The sequence below is a fragment of the Stenella coeruleoalba genome (assembly GCF_951394435.1).
Source record: "Stenella coeruleoalba genome assembly, chromosome: 11".
NCBI classification, from domain to species: domain Eukaryota; kingdom Metazoa; phylum Chordata; class Mammalia; order Artiodactyla; family Delphinidae; genus Stenella; species Stenella coeruleoalba.
In genome coordinates this window covers 70,926,817-70,953,109 of record NC_137157.1, presented here as the reverse complement: position 1 = coordinate 70,953,109, position 26,293 = coordinate 70,926,817, and the positions used below count along the sequence as shown (strand labels likewise).

The following is a 26,293-nucleotide window of genomic DNA, read 5'->3' as shown; positions in this document are numbered from 1 at the left end:
GCAGAATCCCAGAGTCTAGACTTTAGGAAGCATTTGTCAAAGATAAGGTTAAATATTTGGAATTAAGCACATATAGCAGCAAGTCTTTTTTCTTCAGAAATGTACTGGTTTGGAGAAATTTCTAAAAATTCATTCAAAATTAAAGTGCCATTTGTTTTACCTAGAACTCCTTGCATACTTAATCATCACTGGAATAATTATTCTGGCTCTTTATGCTTGCAAAATACAGTGTGTATATAAAATAAAAAGGAGGGGAAATAAACATATAAACTTTTGGTGTCTTAGGAATTTTATTTTATAATTTTACATTGTCAATTTTGATGTTTTATTTACTATATCACATTAGAAATATACTATTTTGTCATTAGCTCTCATATTCCCAAAAAACTAACTAATTTTTTAAAAAACTAGTTTTTAAAACAGAACATTATCTAAAGATCTGGAATTTTGTTGTTGTTTTGCCCTTGACAAGTTATATGATCTTGGGCAAAACAGTCAATCTGTGCCTCAGGCTTCTCATCTGTCATATGAGGAAGTTGGGCCACACCAGAAGTTTTGAAAAACAGCAACAGAAGGTTTTTAGCAGCAGAATTCTTTTTGCAAAGAAAATTTAAATTAGAACCCCAATAAATATCAAAGATGAAGGTAAAGTTGGTCTGACTGAAAAAATTGTACCCATGTTTGTGAGCATGTGTAGGAGACCAAAGCCTTAACTATAGGGCATCTCACATCTTCCTGTCCCAAAACACATCCCATTCTGATCCCTTCTTTCTACCAAGTGATCCATGAAGGTCTTCAGAACCCTAAGGCTAATGGAAACCAATTTAAAAACCATATAAATTAAACAGTGTTCAAGTTTTCTTTCAACTCAAAAATATGGGTTCTAAACCCAAGGCTATGATGGTTTTGTCCATCATTTAAAATGCTTAGTAGACATCGAAAAGAAAATTTCCTTCCTTATGAGTTTTAATTTTAAATGGTCCGATTGATCAAAATTGAACTCTTCAGCCATCAAAATAGCCAGATTCAGGGATATTCAACATCTCCATTGATCAAGTAAGTACGGGGTGACCTCTCAGTAATTATCCTAAACTATTTCCCTAATATATTTAAGTATGTATATTTGTAATGATAATACTCATTTTCATAAGATTTTGTAAGTTATGTCTTTTTAAATTTTTTTTACATTCAGGCAAACTTAATGCTGATGCATTACTTAAAATAACACTAACTTGAATATTAGATCATATTAGGAAATTAATGTTAATTATGTTGTGTGTGATTGTGTGTCTGTGATTATTTAAGAGAATGGTTTTACCGTTTTGGAGATTCAATTTAATATTTTGACGAATGAATTACGATGGTATCAGTAATTTGTTCTTTAAGGATTCAACAATAGATAGACAGCTAGATAATTAGATAAAGTGAATATGGCAAGAAGTTTACAACTGTTGAATCTAATTGGTTAGTATATGGGTGGCCATTGTACTATTCTTTCTATTTTCTTATGTTTGAGCATTTAAATAGGTTAAAAATTAAAGAAAGAAAATATAACATATTGTATTTTTCCTGTTATGAGAAAATATCCACTTTTACCTACCAAACTGTGAATCTAAGTTCAATTGTTTGATCCATGAAGCACTACTTTGGCAACAGCTTAACTTGGGGAAAACAGGTTAACTATTGAGCCTTCTACCAGTAGCTTAACTTAAAATCTAAAATTCCTTATCTGTAAAATGGAAAGATTAAACATATCTCCCTGAGTCTTATAAAAATTAAATAGGAAACATATATGTAAAGTAGCTAGCACATTGCAAGGCATCTTAAGGGCATTTAATAAGCTAGATCAGGTATTAGTAGGAGTTCATAGTAGCTACAGCAATGGCAGTAACAATAGCAGAAGTTGTAGTAGCAATCTTAATAATGATATTAATAGCAGCAGTAGTAGTATCCTATTAATGGCAACAGTGGTAGCAGTAGTGGTGGTTGTAGTTACAGTATTATTGTTTCCTCATCTCTAAAATACAGTTAAGAATAGTACCCCTCTCCCAGGGTTGTTGTTATAAGTGAATTTGCACATGTAAAGTATTTATAATAGCCCCTGGCACCTATAAAACCCTTACTTTTTTTCTTTTTTTTTTTTTTTTTGCTCGTGTGTTGGTGATGGTGGTGTTAAAGTTTGCAGTTGCATCTGATGAATTTGCTACATTTATTCTTTCTTTAACCTAGGAAGCCAAAAGTAAAAAAGAAAAATGTTTATTTTTCATGGATATAGCATGTATCATACATATTTAATAATTTTTGCTTACAGGTTTCTAGAGTATTCTCTTTAAAGGCTATGCTTTCCTCCAGTCTTCCATATTTGTCTCTTCATTCTGAACTTCAATGGAACAAAAGAGATGTTTTTATAGAGCCATTATGACCTCTAAGCTTTATCTAGACCTCGTATATACTTTATGGCATATTTCTTTGTTCATTATGATTAACTGAATTTGTTAATACAACTTAGTAATTCAGACTCATTTATACTGCAGGACTGATTTTTCAAAGTTAGTTCATGGGGGAGTGGAAAGGAAGGAATAGGCATTTATATTTTGGAAGTCTTTTGATTTAAACTTGGGAAGTTTCTAAGTGGTAAACCACATATACACTTTGGAACATCCCTGAGCTGTGCTATCACAATTTCCAGTATGTGATTCAACTCTCCTCATATGAAGGGAAGCATTTTGTAATTCAGCCAAGCTGTGGTTTTTAGTGAAAATAGAGAGAGCATTCGTATCTAATTTGTGGCTAGAATGTGCTGAGAGCCATGATCTTTACTTGCTTTGTAAGCGTTCTGTCGACCACTGAGAACCTCAACTTCTCCTGAGGTATGGAAAGGGCTAGTGCCATTTATAAAAACGTCAGCAAAGCTTTTATACATACACAACTCAATTGGAAATGATATAGCATATTTTTTCTTTATTTTCCTTTTGAGGTGTTTCAGTGCCACACCTTCACCAAATATAGATCGAATGAGAATAAATGTTAAAGTCGCTTATAACTGCTTTATGCAAATCGGCCTATCATTACCTACCTAAGTCCTAATGTTTAAAACAAGCCTAACTTTTAAAATGAGTTTAGCATTAAACTTTTAGAATAGTTTAATTAAAAGTTTTTAAGGAGTTTATTATGAAGATTCAGTAAGTATAACTTTAATATGATATTTTAAGACAAAATAGTTTGTGTTTTTCATTACATGTGAAAAGTATGAAAAGCATAACAACATTATTCCTCTCAGGATTAAATAAGTGAATATGAAAACAGTACTGTGTTTCAAACTGAGATTTTGGGGAAAATTATAGCAATTTCATTAAAGAAGATTATTAGGTGTACAGCATTCAAATATTTTACAAAGGGTAATTATGGTGTCGCAAATTATTTTTATATTATTTTCCTGCTTTCATTTTTTTATTATAAGGTTGAATTTTTTTTAAATTTTAATTTCTGAAGTATTTTATTTTTTAAATTCCAATCTAATCCCATGGTTCATTGAAACAGTGGAAGTTTAGCAACAGGATTATCTTTCATTTGGATACATGGAGCAACCCAAGTAGTGAGTTAACATAATAAAAGCATGCAATAGAGCTAAGTGTTTTTAATTTTATGCAAACATTATTCTTTCTCAAATATAGCTATTATCTTGTGTCATGATAGTTTAAAAATATTTTTTAATATCTTTCCATTAATGAATATTTAATGTCAAAGTTCAGTACTATGATGTATTGAACTTTAAGGATGTTAAAGCACATTAAAGCAGTCTGTTTTATTAATATAGTGTTTAAATTATTTTATTTTATGGTAATTATTTTATATTATTTTATTTTTTCTCACTAGAAATTGTCTCAGAAATATGTCAGTTAGCACCTACAATGGCTCAAGAAAAACTCTTTTATTATTACCTTCCCCATATACACAACTTTACTCTCTTCTTACTTTAAATATTTTTAAAAAGATAGCTATAGGTAATAAAATAATATTTCTTTACCCCTCCCCCCTTAGGTGAATTCTATTTAGTATGATATGTAGAATTGGTCAACTACAAAGTCAGGCAGAGTCCTCAAGACCATCTTCAGTTCTGAAACCAACTGCAAGTTCCAGGAGTTGCCAAAACCAGCCTCAGTTTCCTTGTGCTAGAGGGAACTCACAGAATTCCCTGAAAGCTATTATGCTCATGGTTACAATTTATTACCGAAATAGCATGCAGATTAAAAGCAACGAAGGGAAGAAATGCATGGGGCAGAGCCCAGGAGACGTACCAAATATAGAGCTTCCATTGTTCTCTCCCCATGGAGTCAGGATGCATTACTCTACCAGCTATGGTCTGTGGCAGTAGGCACAGAGTATTGCCAACCAGGGATGCTTTCCTGAGCTTTGATATATAGAGATTTAACCAGGGCTTAATCATGTAGGCATTGATTGACTGATTGATTGCCCAAATGGTTAATCTCAATATCTAGGTTAATTGATAACACATGACCCAAAGCCCCTACCCTAAGCCACAATGTTAGTCTTTTTGGCATGGTCAGCCCCTACTCTAAAACTATACAGGTGTGTCTAACTTCCACCCTAAATCACATGGTTAGAACTATTCAGTATGACCCAAGATGCCCAGGCAAAGAAAGAATACTACAGGTTACCTTCCAGAAGCTGACAGAAAGGGCAGATCGCTCTGTAAATTTGTGATTTGTATTACAAATTTTGAATTTGTAAAGGCCTAATTCTTTACAACAAATATGGGTGGTTGAAAAACTTAGAGGTATCCATTTTCTTATATGTCAACTGCATTCTTTTCTCTATAAATTTACATATTATTCCTAAAACATTTATATTTACTCATGAAATTGTTTACAAATAATTTGAAATATATTATTAATTGATAGCTGAACTTGGGTATATGGATAGCAATAGTTGTTCTCAATTCAGCTATTTTATCTTATAATATTATCATTATCTTACCTGAAAAATCATATGAAATTACTAAAAGAATTTAATAAAAAACATTTTAGATAATAGGTATTTTAATTCATTTATGCAATATTTATTTGTTGAATTCCTCCTGTATGTCAGATATCACAATACATAATTTGTATGTAATAATAAATAAGACCTAGTCCCTTCCTCAAAGAATTACAGTCTAGTAGAAGAAATGAACAACTAAATAATTAGAATAGAAAGGGATAGTTAAAATGAAAATATGCAAGGGGCAATCCCCTAACCAGGACTTTGGATTCTAGAGAAGAAAGGGGCATCTAAACCACGACTTGAAGTTAACCAAGTGATAGAAGTGGGAGATGGGAGAATCCAGGCAATGCAAGTGATATGTACAAAGGTCTGCAGGAAAGAGAACACATGGTAAAATGTAAGTTTCTGGGGCACAGGAAGTGGGAAAAGAGGTGACAAGAGTGTGTACTTCATCCTGACATCAAAATGTCTCATTATGTGCTTACAAAATTCTGCCATTGTGATGGGCTATATGAACTTGCTATCCTAACTCTGCTTGTACCTGAAAAGAAGTAAACATGTATTATCTTAAGAGCAGATGCCAGAAGTCTTAAAAGCATGCTGAAAATTTCACTCAAACAATGTATATTTGGTGTTGTTATATCCCTGGGACTGTGCTGGTCTTAGGGATACAGCACATACAGCTGTACACATGTAACACAGGGATACAATGCTGAAGAAATCAGTCATGTTTCCTCCTCTCATAAAATTTACAGTCCTTCAGGGAAACCAACTTTAATCATATAATTGCAAAAATATTTTATTGTAAATGATATATATAATATCACATTAAGTAAAATGTGCTATGGCAAAATGTAACAACAGAAAACAGAAAGACTTGCTTAAGGAAATGATTTGAACTGATATTGGTGGGGGAGGGTAAATGTTATTTAGATGAAGGTGGTAAGATGGTGGGGTATGAAGAGATCAAATTCCAGGAAAGGAAACACCTTGGAGAACCAGAGATAGGAGATAACAAGATACATTTAAGGTCTTAAAAAGGGAATGTTCTTCTGGAGAGCAGAGTGTAAGTGCAATGGTGGCACTAGTTGAGCTGGAATATTGGACAGAATTTAGAGAATGGAGCCAAGTTGACTATCATAACACTTACGGCTTTTATTCCAAGAAGTGGAACATTTTTAAAGGTTTTAGTTTGTTTTTATAGAAAGGGATGATTTGATCTAATTTGCATTTTTTAAAGGTCACCCTGAGTGCTAAGTAGAGAAAAGAATAGATGGGATAGGGGTGAGGGTCATGACCAAATAAGACATAGTAGTTCAGTGAAAGATGTTGGTAGCTTGGACAAGGACAGAGGAAGTGTTGAAGAAAAGGAAGGGATAAATTCAATAATTTATTTTGGAATTATAAGGAAGTTGAAGAAGATGAGAGGTTAAGAATTTTCTCAAACTTTCTGGAAAATGTGCTGTCACAGATGACTAGAAAAGTTGGGTGTTTGGGGAAGAAAGGTCAAATGCTATTAGAAGTCAAGTAAAATGAGTTGAAGAGTTGGGAACCAGATTAAAATGGACTGAGGGGTAAGAGGTAAAGAAACGGCAAAAGCTAAAAACAGAAAGTAAGGGTTTGAGGAAGAAGTATTGTCAGAATCCAAGCAACGATCCAATAATTAAGCAGCTTAACATGAGGAAAGAAGAATAGTTGTTTGTTTCCAAGGGAAAGAAGAGAAGAGCAGAGAGAGGTAAGATATGGGAGTGAGAGTGAGTGCCAACAAGATGATAGGGAACAGAGACAGGTGAAGGTCACTGAGAAATCCTTAGTAAAATTATGACCAGCAGGACTTTTAAAAATAGAAATATACAGTGGATGATAATTGCCCTACTTTGTGGGATACAACCAATTCCATGACCTTTAACTCTTTAGTACACCTACTTTACTAGGCAATACTTCATGCTAGTAGGTTTCATGGCAAAATAGAGAAAAGGTTGGTCTGGAGCTCCTTGGTCAAGAGAACAGAAGGAAAGAATTCCCCTACCTTAGGAATTTGAAGAAATCTTGGAAACTGGATTTTTACCCAATCTTAGACCTCAAGGGACAGGAAGACCCCAACTAACATTAAATTGTATGACCCCTAGTTTCATTTTTCAGAGATTTTAATTACTGAAACCAAGGAACAAGGTGTGTAGCCACTGACCAGTTCTTTATATGGAGATAGTATTCTATTACAACCAATTGAATCAATCTGCTCAGATGATAACTAGCTATTATTTTTAATTAATCTTATTAATCAAGCAAGGATTGCAACCCAAATACTTTCCAAGACCAGCAGGGAATTTAATATGTGAAGGGGCCACCAGCAGAACCAATGGTGAAGCAGAGCATTTATTCCATATATTGTCATTAAATAATTAAAATTTGCAGGTCTGTCATATAACAGAAACAATACCTTCATCTATTATGTGAAATATTAATCTAATCATTAGTTTTTCACTTTAATCTATCTGGATATCTATAATTGCAATAGTAAATCAATATTTTTGTTTCTCAGGGAAACCAAATGTCTATTTAAAAATCGAGTTTTCCAAATTTTTCTCTTAAGAGAGTATTTTGGAGATAATGAGCATGGACTATGTTATGCTCCTCCAGCCAAGCAAACCAAGTAACCATAGTTAAATTACTTGGTTACTCTAAGTCTCACTTTTATCTTTAGTAAAATGGACAAAATAGGACCTATCTCATAGGAGTGTTTTCAGAAGAGAATCCTAGGATCTGTATAGAGGAGGCATTCTATAAATATTAGCTATTTTTAGAAATTGCATTGGGATGGTGCCTTATCATTCACAAGCAAAATTCCCTCAAGCCTCCTTAAAAAAAACATATGTTAAACACTATTCTAAGCACTGGGAATAGAGCAGTGAACAAGACAAAAATCCTTGCCCACAAGGAGGTTATATTTGGCCAAAACAGAACATGTTAGTAGAATTGTCCATTTTGACAGTTTCTGCACACTTTTAGTATCTTTGTAAAATGAACTGTGGCACGTCTTGAAATTAGTTGTTTAGATTAGTTTTACATAACCAAATTAATAATTCTCCCTAGCCATACAGCATTTATGTATCTTCATTGATATTGAGCATCAAGATTTTTGGACCTTCACATTTCTTTTTAAAAGACATCAATGAAATAGTTTCATCCTGTGTTTTCTCTCAAAATGCCCTCTGATTATATAAATAATAGAATACTAAAGACATTAAAGCTAAAAATGACCTTAGGTAATTCACTCTATTTTTCACTTGGGATACCAAAGCCCAGAGTTTAAGTAACCTAAGAATACACAGACAGTTAGCACATCTCGAACAGGTGTTCATTTTGTTAGGGGAAAATGTACCTCTCATATCCTAAATACCATTTAATTGGTGAAAAAAATGTACTGATTTGAATGACTGCTGTTTTTGCCGACAGCTGGATTCCAATGGGGAACTGCTCATCCGAAATGCCCAGCTAAAACACGCTGGGAGGTACACGTGCACCGCTCAGACAATTGTGGACAATTCTTCAGCCTCAGCTGACCTTGTTGTGCGAGGTAAGAGTTTCAACATTTTGGAATCACAAAACCAAAGCTATATGACTTACATAAATATGTATAATCTTCTGGTAACTCTGGTACGAATTCTTATATATTTAGAGTCTCGATCCTTGAGAACAGTTCTTCACCCATGCCTGATTTATGCCAGCCAAGTAGTAAACAGAACTGATTTTGTTTGTTTTACGAACTACGTATTTTTTTAGCAACTTACACCACATACCTCCTACTAAATGTTTGTGCTTTTAAACTTAGTACTTACCAGAAGTTCTCAGTTCCTGCTAATACTTTTCATGTGTTGAGTAGAGTTTTGTTTCCTTTTTTACTTTTTATGGAAAAAATACACTGGTGCTGTTTATTAAAACCTCAAGTGTTATACATTTACCAGTATCATCTTAGAATAAAAAATGCTTTGTACATGTCTCATGTTTCTATTTGTTACTGATTTTCAGACTAGTGCTTTTGTTCTTATAAATGATTGAGAATGTGCTTGGATACATGCTTATTGAAAATACAACACCTTTGCTACTGGCCTCTGCTATATAGCTGTGAGGCCAGCTCAGAATATGCCTTACTTTATTTAAAATCATTCATCGGCTCTTTACTCCCTGCCTACAGAATGTAGACCATTCCTTTTAGCTAAGTGCCCAAGAAGTTCCATGAGGTGTGGTGACCTCGGCCTGTTTAGCTTTAATCTCTCACCATTCCTCCTGACCAACTAGTCCGCAGAAATACCCTAGGATTTCTACCTCTGTTCCTTGGTTCACAGCATTCCTTCTACATGCTGTTTTCATTGATTGTTGCCCAAATCTTATCCATCCTTCAAGACTTGGCTCAAGAAGTAACAAACTCATGAGTCATTTTTATGAGGTCCCAAATATGAGCCCTCTCTTCTAAACTCTCATAACAATTATTACTTTCTCTAACGTATTTTATAGCAATCTGTACATATGAGTTACCTTCTCTACTAAGTTGTGAAATTCACATATGCATTTTTATTAATATTTAGTGAGTTGCAGAATTCTATCTCATAGTTTCATTGTTCTCTTTTTCCCTCTGTCTCAGTGACATGTTAAATTTTGGTTTTTTTCACATTTTACCTACTAGAAATATTTATTGACCATTATTTATTGCACTTCTTTTTTCAGTCAGCTTTTGCGCAATCAGATAAACAATTAGTAAATGAGATGATATTCATGGTTTGTCTTAATACCCATTCTGGATTAATTGAAAATTAATAAAACTCCAAGGCTACAAAATGCTAAATTAAAGGAAGTTCATTTAGGTTCAGTATTTCCATTAGGAATATTTTGTTATCTGGAACATCTACTGTCTGTGAGAGTTATCAGGGAGAGGGACTATTCACTGTTCTTTCTAGTCAGACCACTAGCTGTTAAGTCACTTCCAGCAATACTCTATGCTTGTATTTAATTGAAATTATTTGCATATTAAAAGATTATCATTAGTGTTACAATAGGGGTTATGTTACAATGCCTGGGCATCAGTGTCTTCATATAATGACATTGCAGCAAACTCCCAGTACTCACAGGGAAGACGAAGTTTTACAGATGTAGTCAAAGAATATTAATAACCTTATCCACTCATACTTAGGTAATTAATAATCATCATACTCTGTATTTTTTACAGAAAAACCAATATGAAAAAGGTATAGCAGGTATTATGTGAAAATATAAAGTTTTTTTTTTCTAAAGCCCTTTAGTCATAGGAAATATAACTTAAAGCAAAGCAATCTGGCAAGTGCACGTAGTAGAAATATGATATAGCATTTTAAGTCCCTGCACTATAGCAGGGTGTTGAAAAAGCTATACAGGTAGATAAAAGTATTGCTTAACACTGATAAAAGTCTGAAAGTTGTAATCATTCTCCAAATGTTATTTCTAATAATATAAAAGGTATTCATTTTATATCAAGAGAAATTTGCAATTCAAATAGTCAAATACATTTCTGCATAGCTGCATTCTGATGGCCAACTACACAGCAGCAGTAATAAAAGTCACAAGGTAATTGGGGGATCCAGACTTCAAGGTGACCCTCAGTGATCCTTGCTTTCTGATAAACCAACCCCTGTGTAATCCCTCTAACACTTAGGGTTGGTGTATGTGCCAGCAGAAATGACAGCGCTGAACATTGTCATAAATCACATTGCTGCTTCTGCCTTGGTTTTTGGAATTCTCATTTTGGAGGAAGCCAACTACCATGTCATGAGGATATTTCAGCAATCTTGTAGAGAAGCCCACATGAAGAGGAAATGAGACCTCCTATTAATAACCAATACCAACTTCCCAGTCATTTGAGTGAGTCATCTAGAGAGCAGATCTTCCAGTCAAGCTTTCAGATGACTGTAGCCTTGGCCAACAGTTTGATTATAACTTTCATGGCAGACCCTGATCAAGAATTATTCAGCTAAGCCACTCAAAAATTCTTAATCCACAGAAACTGTAAGAGATAACTGTTTATAAGTATAGCTGATTCACTTTGTTATAAAGCAGAAACTAACGTACAATTGTAAAGCAACTATACTCCAATAAAGATGTTAAAAAAAAAAAAGAGATAACTGTTTACTATTGTTTTAAGCCACTCAGGCCTGGGGTAATTTGTTATGCAGCAGTAGATAACTAATACAACCATGGAATGTGCTGAAAGAAAAATAACTCTCCACCAAGAAGTATATATACAGACAAGTTATCATTTCATAATGAGGAAAAATAGTTATATTTAGACCAACAGAAACAGAGTTTATTTCCCAAGAGACTCTTATGTCTAAAGGAATATTTAATGGGTAAATTTCAGGAAGAAGGAAAATAATGCCAGAGTAAAGTTCTGAGACATCAAATAGCATGATGAACAAAGAAAACAGTAAAAATACCCAAATCTAAGCAAACAGAGCTAAACTAGACTTCAGAATATGCTGTGGTCTGGGTTTGAGAACTGGCAAGAATAAGTTGCACGCTGATCAAGTTGATAGTTGCTTTTACTTCAAGTTTCTATTAAAACAACAAATCTGACATATATATGTATGTATGTATGTATGTATATGAATATGTGTGCATATTTTATATGGTCAAATATAGAGAATGCATGAAAATGATAATCACGAAATATAGGGGAGTTGTTACCCCTGGGTTGGAGATAGGAGAGGAGGTGAGTGTGGTTAAGGAGGGAGGGGACCCACAAAAGGCTACATCTGAATAAGTAATGTTTTATTTCTTAACCTGAATGGTGAGTTTTTAGGTGGTCATTTCTTACTTTATACAGCTTTACCTAAATGTTAAATATTTCTCAATATATTTAATTTAATTAAACAGGGTGACCTGCTATCCCCTACTTCCTCTCCACCAACCTTTTCAGCAAAGATTCATGAAAAATCTTTGTGTAACCTCTGGGTGCAGGTGCCAGACTTGGCTGTACATCAGATTTACTACTACAATTAATTTTAAATACACAATTCTAAGCCTCTCTTGGAAGTTTCTAAATTAATAGCTCTGGGATGGGTTTAGCAAAGCTAGCTTAAAGATTGGCCTGGTGAACCATGGTGCATCAACAACGGACACAGAAATTGACCCATACACATATGCTCAACTGATTTATAACAAAAATGAAAATTAATTCAGTGGAGGAAGATTAGCCTTTGCAATAAATGGTGCTAGAACAAATGAGGATTCACAGTTCAAAAAAAAAAGGACCTTATACATAATTAACTTGAAATGGATCATGGACTTATTTGTAAATTTTAAACTATGAAACTTTTAGAAAAATAAAGTATAGGTGAAAATCTTCAGCTCTTAGGGCTAGATGAAGAGTTCTTAGACTTGACACCAAAAGCATAATGCATAAAATGAAAAAGTGATAAACTGAACTTCATCAAAATTTAAAACTTTTGCTTTGTGAAAGTCCCTGTGAAGATGATGAAAAGACAAGCAACAGACTGGGAGAAAATATTTGCAAACCATATATCCAAGAAAGGTTTGTATGTAAAACATATAAATAACTCTCAAAACTCAAAATTAAAATAACCTAATATGAAAAAAGATAAAAGATGTGAACAGACATTTCATTGAAGATGATATACAAATGGTAGATAAACACATAAAAGATGTTCAATGTCATTAACCATTAGGGAAATGCACATTTAAAGCCACAGTGATATATCACTACATACCTATAAGAATGGCTAAAATAAAAAAGAAATAGTGATGCAAAACAACAGAGTCACTCACTCACACATTGCTGGTGAAAATGTAGAATTGTACAGCCACCCTGGAAAAGAGTATGGCTGTTTCTAAACATGTGCTTACTACAGGACCCAGTAGTTGCACTCTTGGACATTTATCTCAAAGACATTAAAACTTATGTCCACATAAAATATATATACACAAATGTTCATAGCTGTTTTATTCATGATAGCCCAACACTGGAAACAAATGCCCTTAAACAGGTGAGTGGTTAAACAAAATGTGGTATATTAGTACCATGGACTATTACTTAGCAATAAGAGAAGAATGATCTATTGATGTGTGCAATTTGGATATATATCAAGGGAATTAATGCTGAGTGAAAGAAAGCCAACCTCAAAAGGTTACATACTGTATGATTCCATTTATTTAGCATTCTTGTAATGACAAAATTATAGAGATGGAGAGTAGATTAATGGTGGCTTAGGGAGGCTAGAGGAAGGGGAGTAGCTGTAGCCATGAAAGTGTACAACAGGGGATCCTCATGATGAAATTGTTCTGTATTTTAACTGTGGTCATGGTCCCAGAAGTCTACGCATGTGATAAAACTAAAAGTTTCTTAGAACTAAACAAACACATAAACACACAAATGAATGAATGTAAAACTAGCAAAATCTGTACTATAAGGTTGATGGATTATGTCGATGTCAATTTTCTGGTTCTGTTATTGTATTTAGTTATACAGAAAGTTATGGTGAGTAAATGAGTGAAGGATATGCAGGACCTTCCTGTATTAATTTTCACAGTTGCATGTGAATCTATAATTATCTCCAAAAAAAAGTTTAAGAAAAAAATCACTGGACATAAAATACACTGAAAATATAAAGAAAATATGTACATATGGGCTCTTTTTTCAAAAATAGTATAATATTACTAGAAGGCAAAGAGTATGGCACACCCAGAGGTAATGTTTGAACAAGTGGTGGCCACCAAACTGCCTTCTGAGGAAGTGGATCCAGGCCTGGGAAGGACCTAGTGGGGTTGCAGCTTTGGAACCAGGGTTGAATTACTGAAGGCAGTAGAAGAGAGTGTGTGTTCTACTGCTTTCCCCAGAACCCTCCTTCACTCCTTTTTCCCTATGCATGTCTGTCTCCCCTTTAAATAAATACTGGATATATTTTTAAAGAATGTCATTACGGAGGGCATCAAATTACAGCATTCCAGAGTGACCAAGTGTTTAAACCTGGCCTGGGCTGGCAAATCTGTATTTTTAATAATGCCCCATGATGCTTGTGATGAAGTGGTCTTTAAATGGTTTTTGGAAATTATTGTTCTAGGGAATTCTTGGAAAATAGTTTGAAAGTCCTATTATTTTGTTTATGGAATGGGTAAATTACATTAGAAATGTGTTTCAAAAAGATGGTAAGGTCCCCTTTTCCTCCAATTCATCCTGTTCAAACCAAATAGAAGTCAATCAACAGACAATTGAAAAACTGTTATGAATATTTGGCTAGAAGTCAGGGAAGGGAGCTCTGATGTAAGGACAGGCGTGGCATGGAAATGCAGGAAGGTAGTCCAGGTGGTGAGAAAAAGAGTTAACTCCTTTTTCCCTTACCCTCATATAATTTTAGCACAGCTACACTTAAGCCTTAAGTCACACCAAATAAGATAGCTTCAAAAACTCTAAAGTTAATCAAGAACCACTCAATCTATGTATCAACAGTAAGTAAATAAAAAAACAAAAACAAAATATGATGAAATATTTCCCAGCTAGAGCACTGATATAAAAATGAAGATAACTTTACAAGAGATTGTAATGCCATTTCTTGGTAATATGGCATTTCAAGTAATTTATAAAAGATTTTACTAATTTTTTTTTCTATCAGAGCACATATTGACATCAATTTAAATTATTATTGTATTAGTGAAAGAGGTAATTTCAGAATAAAACTTTAAAACAGAGGTGCATATAATATAGCCAAAGAGATTTAGAACTCAAACAGCTACAAACTGCTTAATATCTAGAAGACCTTTACAGTTTAAAACTATTTTTAGTTAAAAAAAAAGAACCAGCTATTAGACTTCAAATGGTTTTAGGCTTCTTATATAAAAATCCAAATCAAGAGGATCGATACAAATTTCCTTTTTGTTGTTGTTATTGTAATAAAGGTTGTACTAAATAGGTCCCACAAAAGTGTATTTCAGGTTGTTTCATCAAGTAAGTTTTGATGCACATCTACAGCCCTGTATGAATGTTTTTAGCAAAAGATGTTTCTGGAGGACTTAGTGCTTTTCAGTTAAAAAAAAAAGTGTCATTTAGAAGGAAAGGTGTTTCAGGATTTATCTGACAGCACCTGTGGGAGCATTTATGTAGCTTGCCAAATCTAAATTCTCTTTTATGAGTGCACTTTTGGACAGCATTCAAAAATGGACCATAAAATTAGGCCACAAAAGCAAGAAATGAGGCTTTGACGTCTGTTTTTTACTACTTTCCACGGCATTTCTGCTGTATTATAAATATCCTTGGCAATGCTACCGACCTTTAGGAGGACCTTCCTGACACCTGGCTGAACATAATGTTTGTCACTAAAATTGCCAAAACAGAAAATGCAATCATGATTATACTTTTCACATCTGCCCCCTCTTTTACATCTTATATACCATATTAAACAAAATTTCTTAATACAAGGCTGAGATTTAAAAACAAACAAAAGAAAAAGACTTTAGTCTGATTCTCAGCACTAACCTGTGCTATGTGAAATTTGGAAACATTTAGGAAAAAGTGTAACTAAAGGTCCAGTGGATAATACAAAACTGTGTAAATCATTGCATCTCCAAATTAAGTTTGTATTGTTTATATTTTTATATTAAAAGCTTATATTCATAGTTTTATGTAGATTTTCATTTAGATTAGAATATTGTGTGTGTGCATGTGTGTATGTATGAATGCCAAAATGTGTGTGTGTGTATTTCTAATGCCAAAATACAGTTGCAGAATGGAAATGGATATGTTAGATGTCATCTTTATTTGATGTAATCCCCTGAAGTTTTTAGTACTTGGCCTAATGACATGGTTACCAGATTCTTTCTTAAGGAGGTCATTTTGGTTGATGACTAACCCACTTTTAAATCCTGTGTTGGCTAAGTTAAGGTATTATAGCCAAATAAATAACCTGCTGGAAGCTGTCAATATACTTTTTAGTCTGAATAATACTGCTGTATTTTAAACAATCATAATGGTTGGCCAATGGTCTTTTCTACAGAAAATGCTCTTGAGTATTTGTTACTCCCAGATGTTCTATGTTAGCAGAGTTCATATCCAGAGCACACCTCTCTTCGCTATCCAGGCAAACAATTTTGAACCATTTACTTAGAGATGTTGTTCCAGATTAATTAGTACTCTTTCTTAAAAAATAGGAAGTAAACATTTTCTTTGTCTCAGATAAAAGAGTTCTAATGGTCCTATTATTGGAAAATCATGCACCAGTTACATCTTTTTTCCTTCCAACTTCTTCAGAGTAGCTACATGAAATATCTGCATTTATGTTAAAATTGGAATATACAATTTTAAATCTAGAATTAATCCTGGAGGTCATCTAGAAAATTTCCATTCCTTTATACTACAAAATTTAGACTTCAAGAGAAAGAGACTTGTCTTGTATTACCCATCTATTTCATAATAATCATTTTGGAACCTAGGCTTCTTCCAGATTGTAAGAATAAATAAAATCTATAGTTAATTTCTAAAACTTCTGTAGTTAGTGCTTTAAAATTTTAATAGTTTAATACACTAAAACTTTCAACAGTTAATTTGGTATAGTACCCAAACGATTACCAAGTCTGTTCTAGAATTGCTGCTACTAAATGGTGAAAGTTACTGACTGCAGTTCTGCTCTTCTTGTTTTCCTATCCATTGTCCAGCACATACTAATAAATAGTAGTTGGGTTTTTAAAACATTGTGGGGAAAATAAAGCCAAAGACATTTATTTTAAAAGGTTAAATTACCACCTGTTGGATTATTTAGCATTCTATTTGTATGGCTAACTCAGGGACCCTGGCTATTTGTGAAAGCAAAAAGACGGTGAGTCTGCTGTCATGCTAAAAGTTAGTGGAACTCTTGGTGCTAAATCAGGATTTAGATTTCTGCGGTATCTGGCATAAATATTTACCCAGTGTTCAAGAATTCCTATATTCAAGTTATTATTAATAACCAAATGTGGATTTATGTTCAAAATTATTATTTAAGCATGGCATGCCTAAATTAATTCAAAAGGACTTTTAAATTAATTAATTTAATCACTATAAAATTAGGAAGAACAGATTAAAAAGTTGCACGTGATGTGCACACAAAGCCAGACAGATGCACGAGTACACACACAGCTTACCACCTCCACCTGCCTCACACACACATGCATATGTGAAGACATCCAGAAAAGAGATTCATTTATACAGGCAGAAAGATGTGTCCAGATCATCAGAGTCAAATCAAAGAGAATAGTTGAGGTAGTTTTTCAAGTATTTGGGTCAGAAAAACACACATTTACCTCAGATACTTGGATAATTGCCTCTGCTTTCCACTTGCTTTGGCCAAGAAAGTTTGCCACAGAGACAGACTAAAGATTCCATCTCGTCAGTCCTTGCAGGACTGAGACAGGAAAATGGCCCTCATTGCCCACATTGGCTGGAGCAACGACTGACAGGGCGCCATTCGGAGGCATCCTGACCCCACTTGGCACTAAACCACAGCCATACATCTATTAATAGTGAAGCCTGCCCAGAAATTAAGCTTTCTCATTTCCATTGAGAATCAACAAATTCAAAAGCTGCTAAGGGCCAGTTCTCCATAACTGTTGTAAGCTAAAGCTGAAATAATGAGCTGAAAGGTGTATCTGAATTTACAAGGTAGCCTGATTGTTTCAAAGCTAGAACTTACACGTAGTTCTATTTGATAAAAGCTCTAGTAAAAGTAGCAGCTTTCCCAATTACTACTAAAGTTATGAAGTACATCAATAATTTGAAACTGTATTTTTCAAAGTCAGTTCAATGTAAATTGACATAAATTCAAGGAAGTGTTCAAATATATCAACAAAGTATGTAGTTCATTCAGAATGAGTCATGATATTTTAAGCTTTAAGATGGATCTTGAAAGTGATTTAGTTTATCCCTTCATTTTACAAATTCAAAAATTGAAACATAACTGTGTGAGGGTTATAAACTGGTAGATAACACTGTGAAGGATGCACTGATATAAATTTAGATTACTTTTCTTTTTCTTCACTGGAGTACAGTGAGAGAAGTTTCCTTGTAGGATTTCTTCTCTTCTTCAATCAATTGCTCCTGACTCTCTTTGTCTTATAATCAAACTGATCAGCTTTTGGCAAACTGGAATTTATTCTTTGCTACGCAGTCAGCCTGTATCCATGATTCCCTTAAAAAATAATCAGCAAACTTGCTTCTCCTCACTCTGATTCCAGGAGGGAAAGCAGGAAAGATTTACGAACTTAATAGTCTGGCAGGCTTTTAGACACTCCACTTCACTGACCCATCATGGGCTTTATACATCAGTGTCTACTTACCAGATAGTAATGTCAAATTATGCTGACAATTACATCAAATTACAAGCAGTACAGATAACCAGTGATATCCAAAAGTCTTTATGGACATGAATAAATGGCAATTAGTTCATATTTAAAAAAAAATTTTTAATTATGCTGGCAAAATATGTTTCCAACTCTAATCTATATCCTGTGAAAAGACATATATTATGAATATAAAATTTAAAAATAAAGATGTAATTATATGTTAATGTATAATATATGACATAATTATATAGTATATTTTATAACAAAATACAAATTACATAGCATATATTTATTATATTATGTTAGGATACGTAATATTTATTAAAGCCTTATTTTTTTTAATTTATTTTATTTTATTTATTTTTTGGCTGCGTTGGGTCTTTGTTGCTGTGCATGGGCTTTCTCTAGTTGCGACGAGCAGGGTCTACTCTTCGCGTGGTGCTCAGGCTTCCCATTACTGTGGCTTCTCTTGTTGCAGAGCATGGGCTCTAGGCACACGGGCTTCAGTAGTTGTGGCATGCGGGCTCAGAAGTTGTGGCTCGTGGGCTGTAGAGCGCAGGCTCAGTAGTTGTGGCGCACAGAATTAGTTGCTCTGCAGCATGTGGGATCCTCCCAGACCAGGGATCCAACCCGTGTCCCCTGCATTTGTGGGCAGATTCTTATCCACTGCGCCACCAGAGAAGTCCCTAAAGGCTAATTTTAACAACACTATTTTAAGAGATGGATGCGATCATTATCCCCATTTTACACATAAGGAAATTGAGTACCAGAGAGGCTAAGTTACTTGCCCAAGATCATTTAGCTACTAAGTAAAAGGACAAGATTTGAATATAAGCAGTCTGGCTTCACATATAACACCCAGTTCATTGCTGTAACATAATATAATCAAACACTAATTCAGATATATTCAATGAGATAAAATAATCAATGTGGAAAAATTAAAATGTAGGCTTTTTTCTTTTTTGGTAAGAAATGTTTATTCTATAGAAAAGTTACTGATACAGATTTTGCAATTTTATTTTTGCCCATAATATATTTATGAATGGTCTAATAAAAAGGGAAAGGTATAATAATTAAAATTATTTTCATGTAGTCAACGTCATACAATTGTAATTACAACAGCAAAAACAATAAATCATAGTAGATGGTTTTAAGCTTGATTTTATAATGTGTTCTTTGGCCTTAAAAATAGTACATTCAAAATGTTTAAGTGTTTTAGATTAGAATGTATGTGTCTACAGGACTTTCATATAAATTTTATCATGTCATCCTAACAAAACTGCTGTGTGGTAGTCATGCAAGGACTGGTAATCCATTCATAGGCAAAGGAAGTTTAAAACAAGAAGAAAAAGAAAATATTCCTCAGAGTTCACATGATCAAGCCAGAACTTGGCCAGTTATCAGTGTTTCAAATTCACTACATAACTTACTTTTTCTCACTTCTCTTTAGTGTTTAACTTCCCGAATATAAAAATCAGATCAGATAATTTTATTGTACATCTGTTTCACATTGGTATATGGTTTGTTTGTTAAATTGTCCACCCAAATACTCTGAAGCATTGATAATTCAAAGTTAATTCAGAGAGTAAAATTTTAAGTTATTTGAAATTAGAATTTCATAATATCTTCTCTTTTTGGTTCATTTTATTTAAAAAAGAAGACAAAATGCTTTAGCTTCATTATTGAAAAAATAACCAATAGAAGACTCAATGGTATAAAATTCCTTTTAAGCAAAACTATTTTTTTGGTGTGACTTTTGTAAAGTCTGCCATTTCAAGTCTCAGGAATGTGCAATTATTTCCTCATGGTACCTTTTGCAGACTGGCTTCCTGCCACCACCATCTATCTCCTTCCCACCAGCCAACCTCATCAGACCAGGCCCTGGGAATTTGATTGGGTCACAGAATTTCTTACACCTAAGTAAATGAAAATGAAGGAAACTCAGAGAAAACTTTTACCCTCTAAACCTGTGGTCAGTATAACAAGCTTTAGAGAGGAGATTTTAGTCCTTTTAAATTCCTATCACATAGGTCCTTTTAGTCCTTTTAAATTCCATTTTAGTCCTTTTAAATTCCTATCACACAGGTCCAAACTACCATCATCACTGGGATTAATAGAGACATACTCAAAGGGAAAGGGAGAAATGTAAAAGGGTACTACAAGCAACTATGGAATCTCCATTGGTATCCTACAAATCCAGCTATTCCATAGTTTGCGCCTTCCCTATTTCCTCTTCAGAGGTGACTACAGGATCCGGTCCTTGTGTGACAGAACCCCATCTCCCATCCGTTATCTAAATTTGGCTTAGGACATCTCATTAGATCAACACAGCAGGGAGCTCCTAATCTTCTCTCTGCCACAGTACCTTTCTATTATAATTTTAACTGCCCAATACACTCATGAGTGAATGAAGATTGTGGAATAAATCCAAAGGGTCTTTTTTTTTTCCAAAAAATTAAAACACCATTTTAATTTCTAATTGCCCAATGCTTGTCATGGTCACTCTGTTGACATGGGATGAGGTGAGGGACTTCGTTGTGGCCCACATACATTTCCCAGGGCACTGCTGGAATACCAACTCCCTTATCTGAAAATGCATTGGGATGAAAGTGAACAGTGAACAAGAGCTAGCATAATTAAAAGGATAACCTTGAATACACTTCATTTTTACACAAAAAACTAATGTACAAACTTATGAATTTTCAATATTCTTAGTAGCAAATAACTTGTGACTCACTAGAAGGTAGCAATCCCTTGTGTGTCATTGAACAGTCTGGGCTCTGTCACACTAAGGAATATACTTCTGAGCATCATCTCATTACAGTCTTAGTGGCTCTCAACAGCTAGTGCTTGAGCTGCCCCGCACATCTCTGAGAATTTCTCTGGGGCAAGGGGCTGTCCCTGTTTGGAACACACCAGGTACTTCTGATGTTTGTGGTTTAAACAAGTTGGAGGACCACTGTTTGATATGTTCCTGCAGAGGTTGGAAGCCTCTGTTACTAATTCAAGAAATGGCACTCCAATGTGCAACAGTTTGGGGAGGCTCCCTGTGTGACTGTTCACTGCCCCCTCTCTCCACAAAACTACCAAAACTTCATTTAAAAGGGAGAAAAAAAGAATATATTTAAAATTAGCAATTTCAATTCTCATCAAAAGACTTGGAAATCTCTTATGTTTGAAAGACAAATGTAAGAGACAAGTGCGTTTTTGTGACCTTTGTTACCATTTATCATAGGACTAAATTTGCAATAAGCAGTCAGCAGTTTTCCTAGATACTATTTCTCCTACTTAAATAACTATAACCAGGGGGGCACTAGTAGTTATAAAGTGGTCTAATTATAATAATCAAACTATCCCTAGTTATGGTTAGGGAACATAGGCGGATGATCATCTTGTTAATACCATACTTTTCTATGATAATATAGTTATACTAATATATGCATATAGTCATTAAAAGATCCGCATGGCACAATGGAAAATGTATGGTTTTTGGCATTAGGCAAACATAGATTAGAAATGCACTTCACCTGCTGAATAACCTGTGGTCTTAGGCCAGTCGGTTAATCATCATAAGCCTCAGAGTCCATATTTATGAAAGAGAAGAACAGCTCCAGTTCACACGTTGCCCATGATGACTTTCTATAAACATTTTCTTTTACTTCCCTCCCTTTTGCTATTAATGTCTATATAGACATAAACAATAAATATAATATTAATCAAGACACAGGTTCCCATGACTTCCAGCCCCAACCTCTGATTAAATTTCATAAATCACTGCTTAAATTTATCCTCAGGATTTTTTTCTTACTTAGAAGCCTTGAAGGCATGAGCTTAGGTTTGGGTAGGTAGACTTGTACTATGTGGAGTGGAATTACAAAGGCTCTAGGAATTTGAGGGTTTTTTTAAGGGGAGGAAGGGATCCAGTTACAACTCTTGTTCCTTACAAAGTCAGTCACTATTTCTGAGGGAAACAGGTTTGATTGGGCCAAGGCTTGTCACTTCAGCCTTCTCCTTTTTGGACTCCCATCTACAGTGTTTAGAAGATGTTTTTCTTTGTTCATTATTTCAACTTACCCATTAAGGATACTTGGCAAATTCCTGAAGTATATGGCTTCCTGCTCCTAAATGGGCATCCACACTTGCCCTTCAGCCTTGATCTTTCCTCTTGCAGGTAAAAACAGAAAAGATGGAGAGAAAAACATGGCGGATCCTTTTCTCCCCGTCTGTGCAAGCCTGCCTCCAACCTGGTGATCGTTGACACTCACTCTTTGTGGGAAAACCTTTTTTTTTTTTTTTTTAACATATTATATTAGATTTTACTAATTAACTCAATCTTGTAGCTTCTGCAGTTCCCCCTGCCAAAATCTAGTTCTTAGAGGATTTTTTTCCTTTTTGAACATTTAAACATACTTTGAGCAGAATGATATTTTAAAATATAATTGCATAGCTTCATTAATATCTGAAAAATGCCTACTGAACTAACCCAGTACATCATATAATGGCCAAGTAAAATTTTTGTGTTTTCATATCCTGTTTTTCTTTGAAATTACATATCTCAGAAATTAGCTCATTATCTGAAAAAAAAAATGAAGAACTGGTGAATTATAATACAGGAGTGTTGCCACTGAATGGACTGTTTGATTTACCCAAGCAGGTAATGAACACTGTTGTTGTCAAATTCACTAATGAGTCATCTTAATTAGGATGTAAGCTAAGGGGCATTATTCCAGTGGCCTTTTGTATCCTGGTGCCACATATATTCTTTGGCAAGAAAAGATCAAAAGCAGCAATAAACAACTGAAGACCACCCATGGCTCTGTAAGGTTTTTGGAACAATTCCTGGGACTGGGAAGTGAAATTGGTCAGCATGTGGAGAAAACTGTCATCTCAGTAGCAAGATTTAAGTGAAGATGACTAAGCCATTAACAGCACGTATGCATATTTAATTCTGTTAACTCCTAGCATCAGCCTTCTTGGATCTTTTGTTTTGAGAGGAAGGTCAAGACTTTTTGGAAGGACATGAACAGAAATGGCAGATTAAAATTGAAGTGTATATAATTCTTTCTGGAACTGCTTGAATTTCATTATTTGAAAATATTTTCATTTCTGCCCTTTGGTCAAAGAGACATGCTTAAAATTCTTATTTCTTCACAAGAAATAATTTGCTCTTCTTAAACAGGTTTATGGTTAAGGGTGGGATATTATATGAACTTCTCATTTAGTAACTCTAAAATTCCCATCTGTGGTTGGAAGAACTCTTAGGAAAGCTTTGAGAGATATGTAATGACCCCTAAATATGTATGTAGTTAAAAAATAATTGATTAGTCATCGTAAAGGAATACATGCCTCTGGCTCAAAATGTTACTTATTTACACCATTTTTCATTTTCTAGTGTTAATTATTGTCATAGAAGGAAGCATCTTAGGATTTAGACTGGAGATCTAGGGCAACTGTCATTTTAATAAGATATTTTAAAATAATTCAAAATTGTCACATATCCATAAATGTTGCCATGGAGATGTGCATAAACGAGCATTGTGGTCCATAGTCCATCACTGAAAGTATACCACCAAGATCAGATAGGAATATAGTTTTGGAAAGACAGAATAAAAATTAGAAAGGAAACCACATAACAATTATGACAAGTGGCAGGAAAAGGAGAATATTTTTGTTTAGATAAACTGCTTCAATATCAACTAGAATTACATAGATTCATTTAGCTCCTTTATCCTCATTCTCATTTCTAATAGTGATCTATGTTCATTTTTAACAATGTAAGAGGTTAAAATACCAATTTTAGAGGTTGAAAAACTACTATATTCCTATTAAATGGTAGAGATGTTTAATATTCAGTTTCATCTTAGTACAGTCTTAACGCTTTAACAAGAGCACACAAATTTGTGTTTTATTACCTTATAATAAAGCTGTTGTCTTAACTAATTTTCAGAGCAAGAACGGGCATGTAGTAATAAAGAGACTCTAACTGACATGTTTTGGTAAAGAAGAAGCCATGTGCCTTGATAATAACTGATGTTGTTTCAGCATTGTTATTTTCAGATTATTTTATTTTAAAAGGGATGATAATTTGTACTGAAAGTTTTTTGTTTTCTTAACATTTAAACTTTTCATTAAAATTTGCTCTTTTGGTAAAAATAAACAGTGAACCACGAGATACTCATATGTGGTGCTTTGCTTTTAATTACTTATGGAGTAATTACAAATGGAAATAAGATGACACTGAGATGTCTTTCCTGCTTAGTGCCAAGGCTTGCATTAAATGTGTGCTATGCGGAGTGGAGTCCAAGAAGAACCAGCAGTTTTTTGGGGTCCAGTTCTAACTACAGGTATTTAGAGAGCCAGTCAGCCTTTTGGAGGGAGAAGGTGCGTTAGGGTTACTGCCTAAGTATTGGCGCTGACTCAAGTGACGCCTGGGGTATAGTCATGGGTACTATGCATCCATCGTGTTTAATCCTGGAGGATCCCAGTTTCAAATCTTCTATCCCACTGGACTTATGGGAAAATTAGTCTCAGTTATTGATTAAGAAAATACAGTCAGCTTATAATGTGTGAATAATCATTTTGAAAATTTTTTTCCTGCTATTTTTCCTCAAATGTCTAAAAACTACTTCACTGAGTGTTACTACATTCCTAAAGAAGAAATGGCAGAATTGAGAAATAATTGTATTTATGTTCATTTTTCCTTCTAATTACTTTACATGTGAAAGAAAACTGAGTGGAAATCACATCTGTATTTTGTTCACACATAGGTATTTTTTTCTAAAAACACTAGTAAAATTCAGGAAAGTTTAACAAATCCCTTCATGATAATAAAAAAAAACTAGGCATGTAGTAGGAATTTATAAATGGGTGATATCTTTACCTTCACTTATCTGAATTAACAGATCACAAAATGATTTAAAAAGCTGCAGTCAATATATCACAGTTTTTGTCATTTTACTCACAATATGCACTAGTGCCCAAGTAATTCATATTCTCCCCAACAAAAAAGGTCTCTAAAAAAAAGCAGTAAATACCATTTTTGAATTTGAAGCTGCTAATGTTGTTTTTAAATGATTGTTTTTACTATAGTTAATGAAAAGTCTCATGGCAAATCAGTTGAGTTCAAGTCTTAGCTTTGCCGTTTGCTAGCTGGATGACTGTGGCTATTTTATTTAATCTGTCCATATCTGGGTATCCTCATTTGTAAAATAGTGAAAATAATAGTGCCTACATCACAGCATTATTTGTAATAATTATAAAAGATTTAGCAATGACTCAGATATAATAAGGACTTAGTAAAATATACTACTTTTATTAAAATAGACTATAAATTTCCTTAGTAAAATATATTACTTTTATTAAAATAAACAATATAAATTTCCTTTTTTGGATTCACTAACATTTTATGCTCTTATGAGTTCATACTTTTTTTAAAATGCAGGCAAATCCAAGAGAAGCACAGTATAAATGTGCTAGTTATCAGGTAGTTCTCTGCAGGCTTTTTGTGGACAGACACATTTGGGCTGCATGATTTGAATTTCAAACGGGCTTCTTCTCGCTTTGCCTGGGTTGTACCAGGAAACTCAGTCTCTTGTCTTTTTCTGTACTGTCACAGACCAACTGTTTCATTCTGGCAATAACCTTTCTGAACTGCAGCAACGTTTTGTAAAATGTACAGGTATTGGCTTCAGTGATCTCTAAAGTGTGTGTGACCTGCATTACGTAGCCAAATGTTTTCAATATTTGCCTGTAGTCAGTGATTTAATAGTAAAAACATTGAGAACCTAGAAAAATTTAGGAAAAGAGAATATGGATGTGGCCAGTGAAACTGCATTGAACCACAGATGATAAAGGACCATTCTGGCTATTTCCAAAGCCTCCACTATGTAAAAAAAAAAGTGACAGAAAAAAGCCTCAGTAATTATAGACTCCTTTT

The 26,293-nt window shown here is 34.0% G+C and overlaps 1 protein-coding gene across 2 annotated transcripts in view; it reads left to right on the top strand.

Annotated features, from left to right (window-relative positions):
• Positions 1-26,293, top strand: part of CNTN1 (contactin 1) — a 371,087-nt gene that overhangs the window by 253,130 nt on the left and 91,664 nt on the right. For both annotated transcript variants that reach the window (XM_079938240.1, XM_079938239.1), the window contains one exon: positions 8,461-8,581. In XM_079938240.1, coding sequence (XP_079794366.1) covers positions 8,461-8,581 — 121 coding nt within the window. The remainder of the gene's footprint in view (positions 1-8,460; positions 8,582-26,293) is intronic.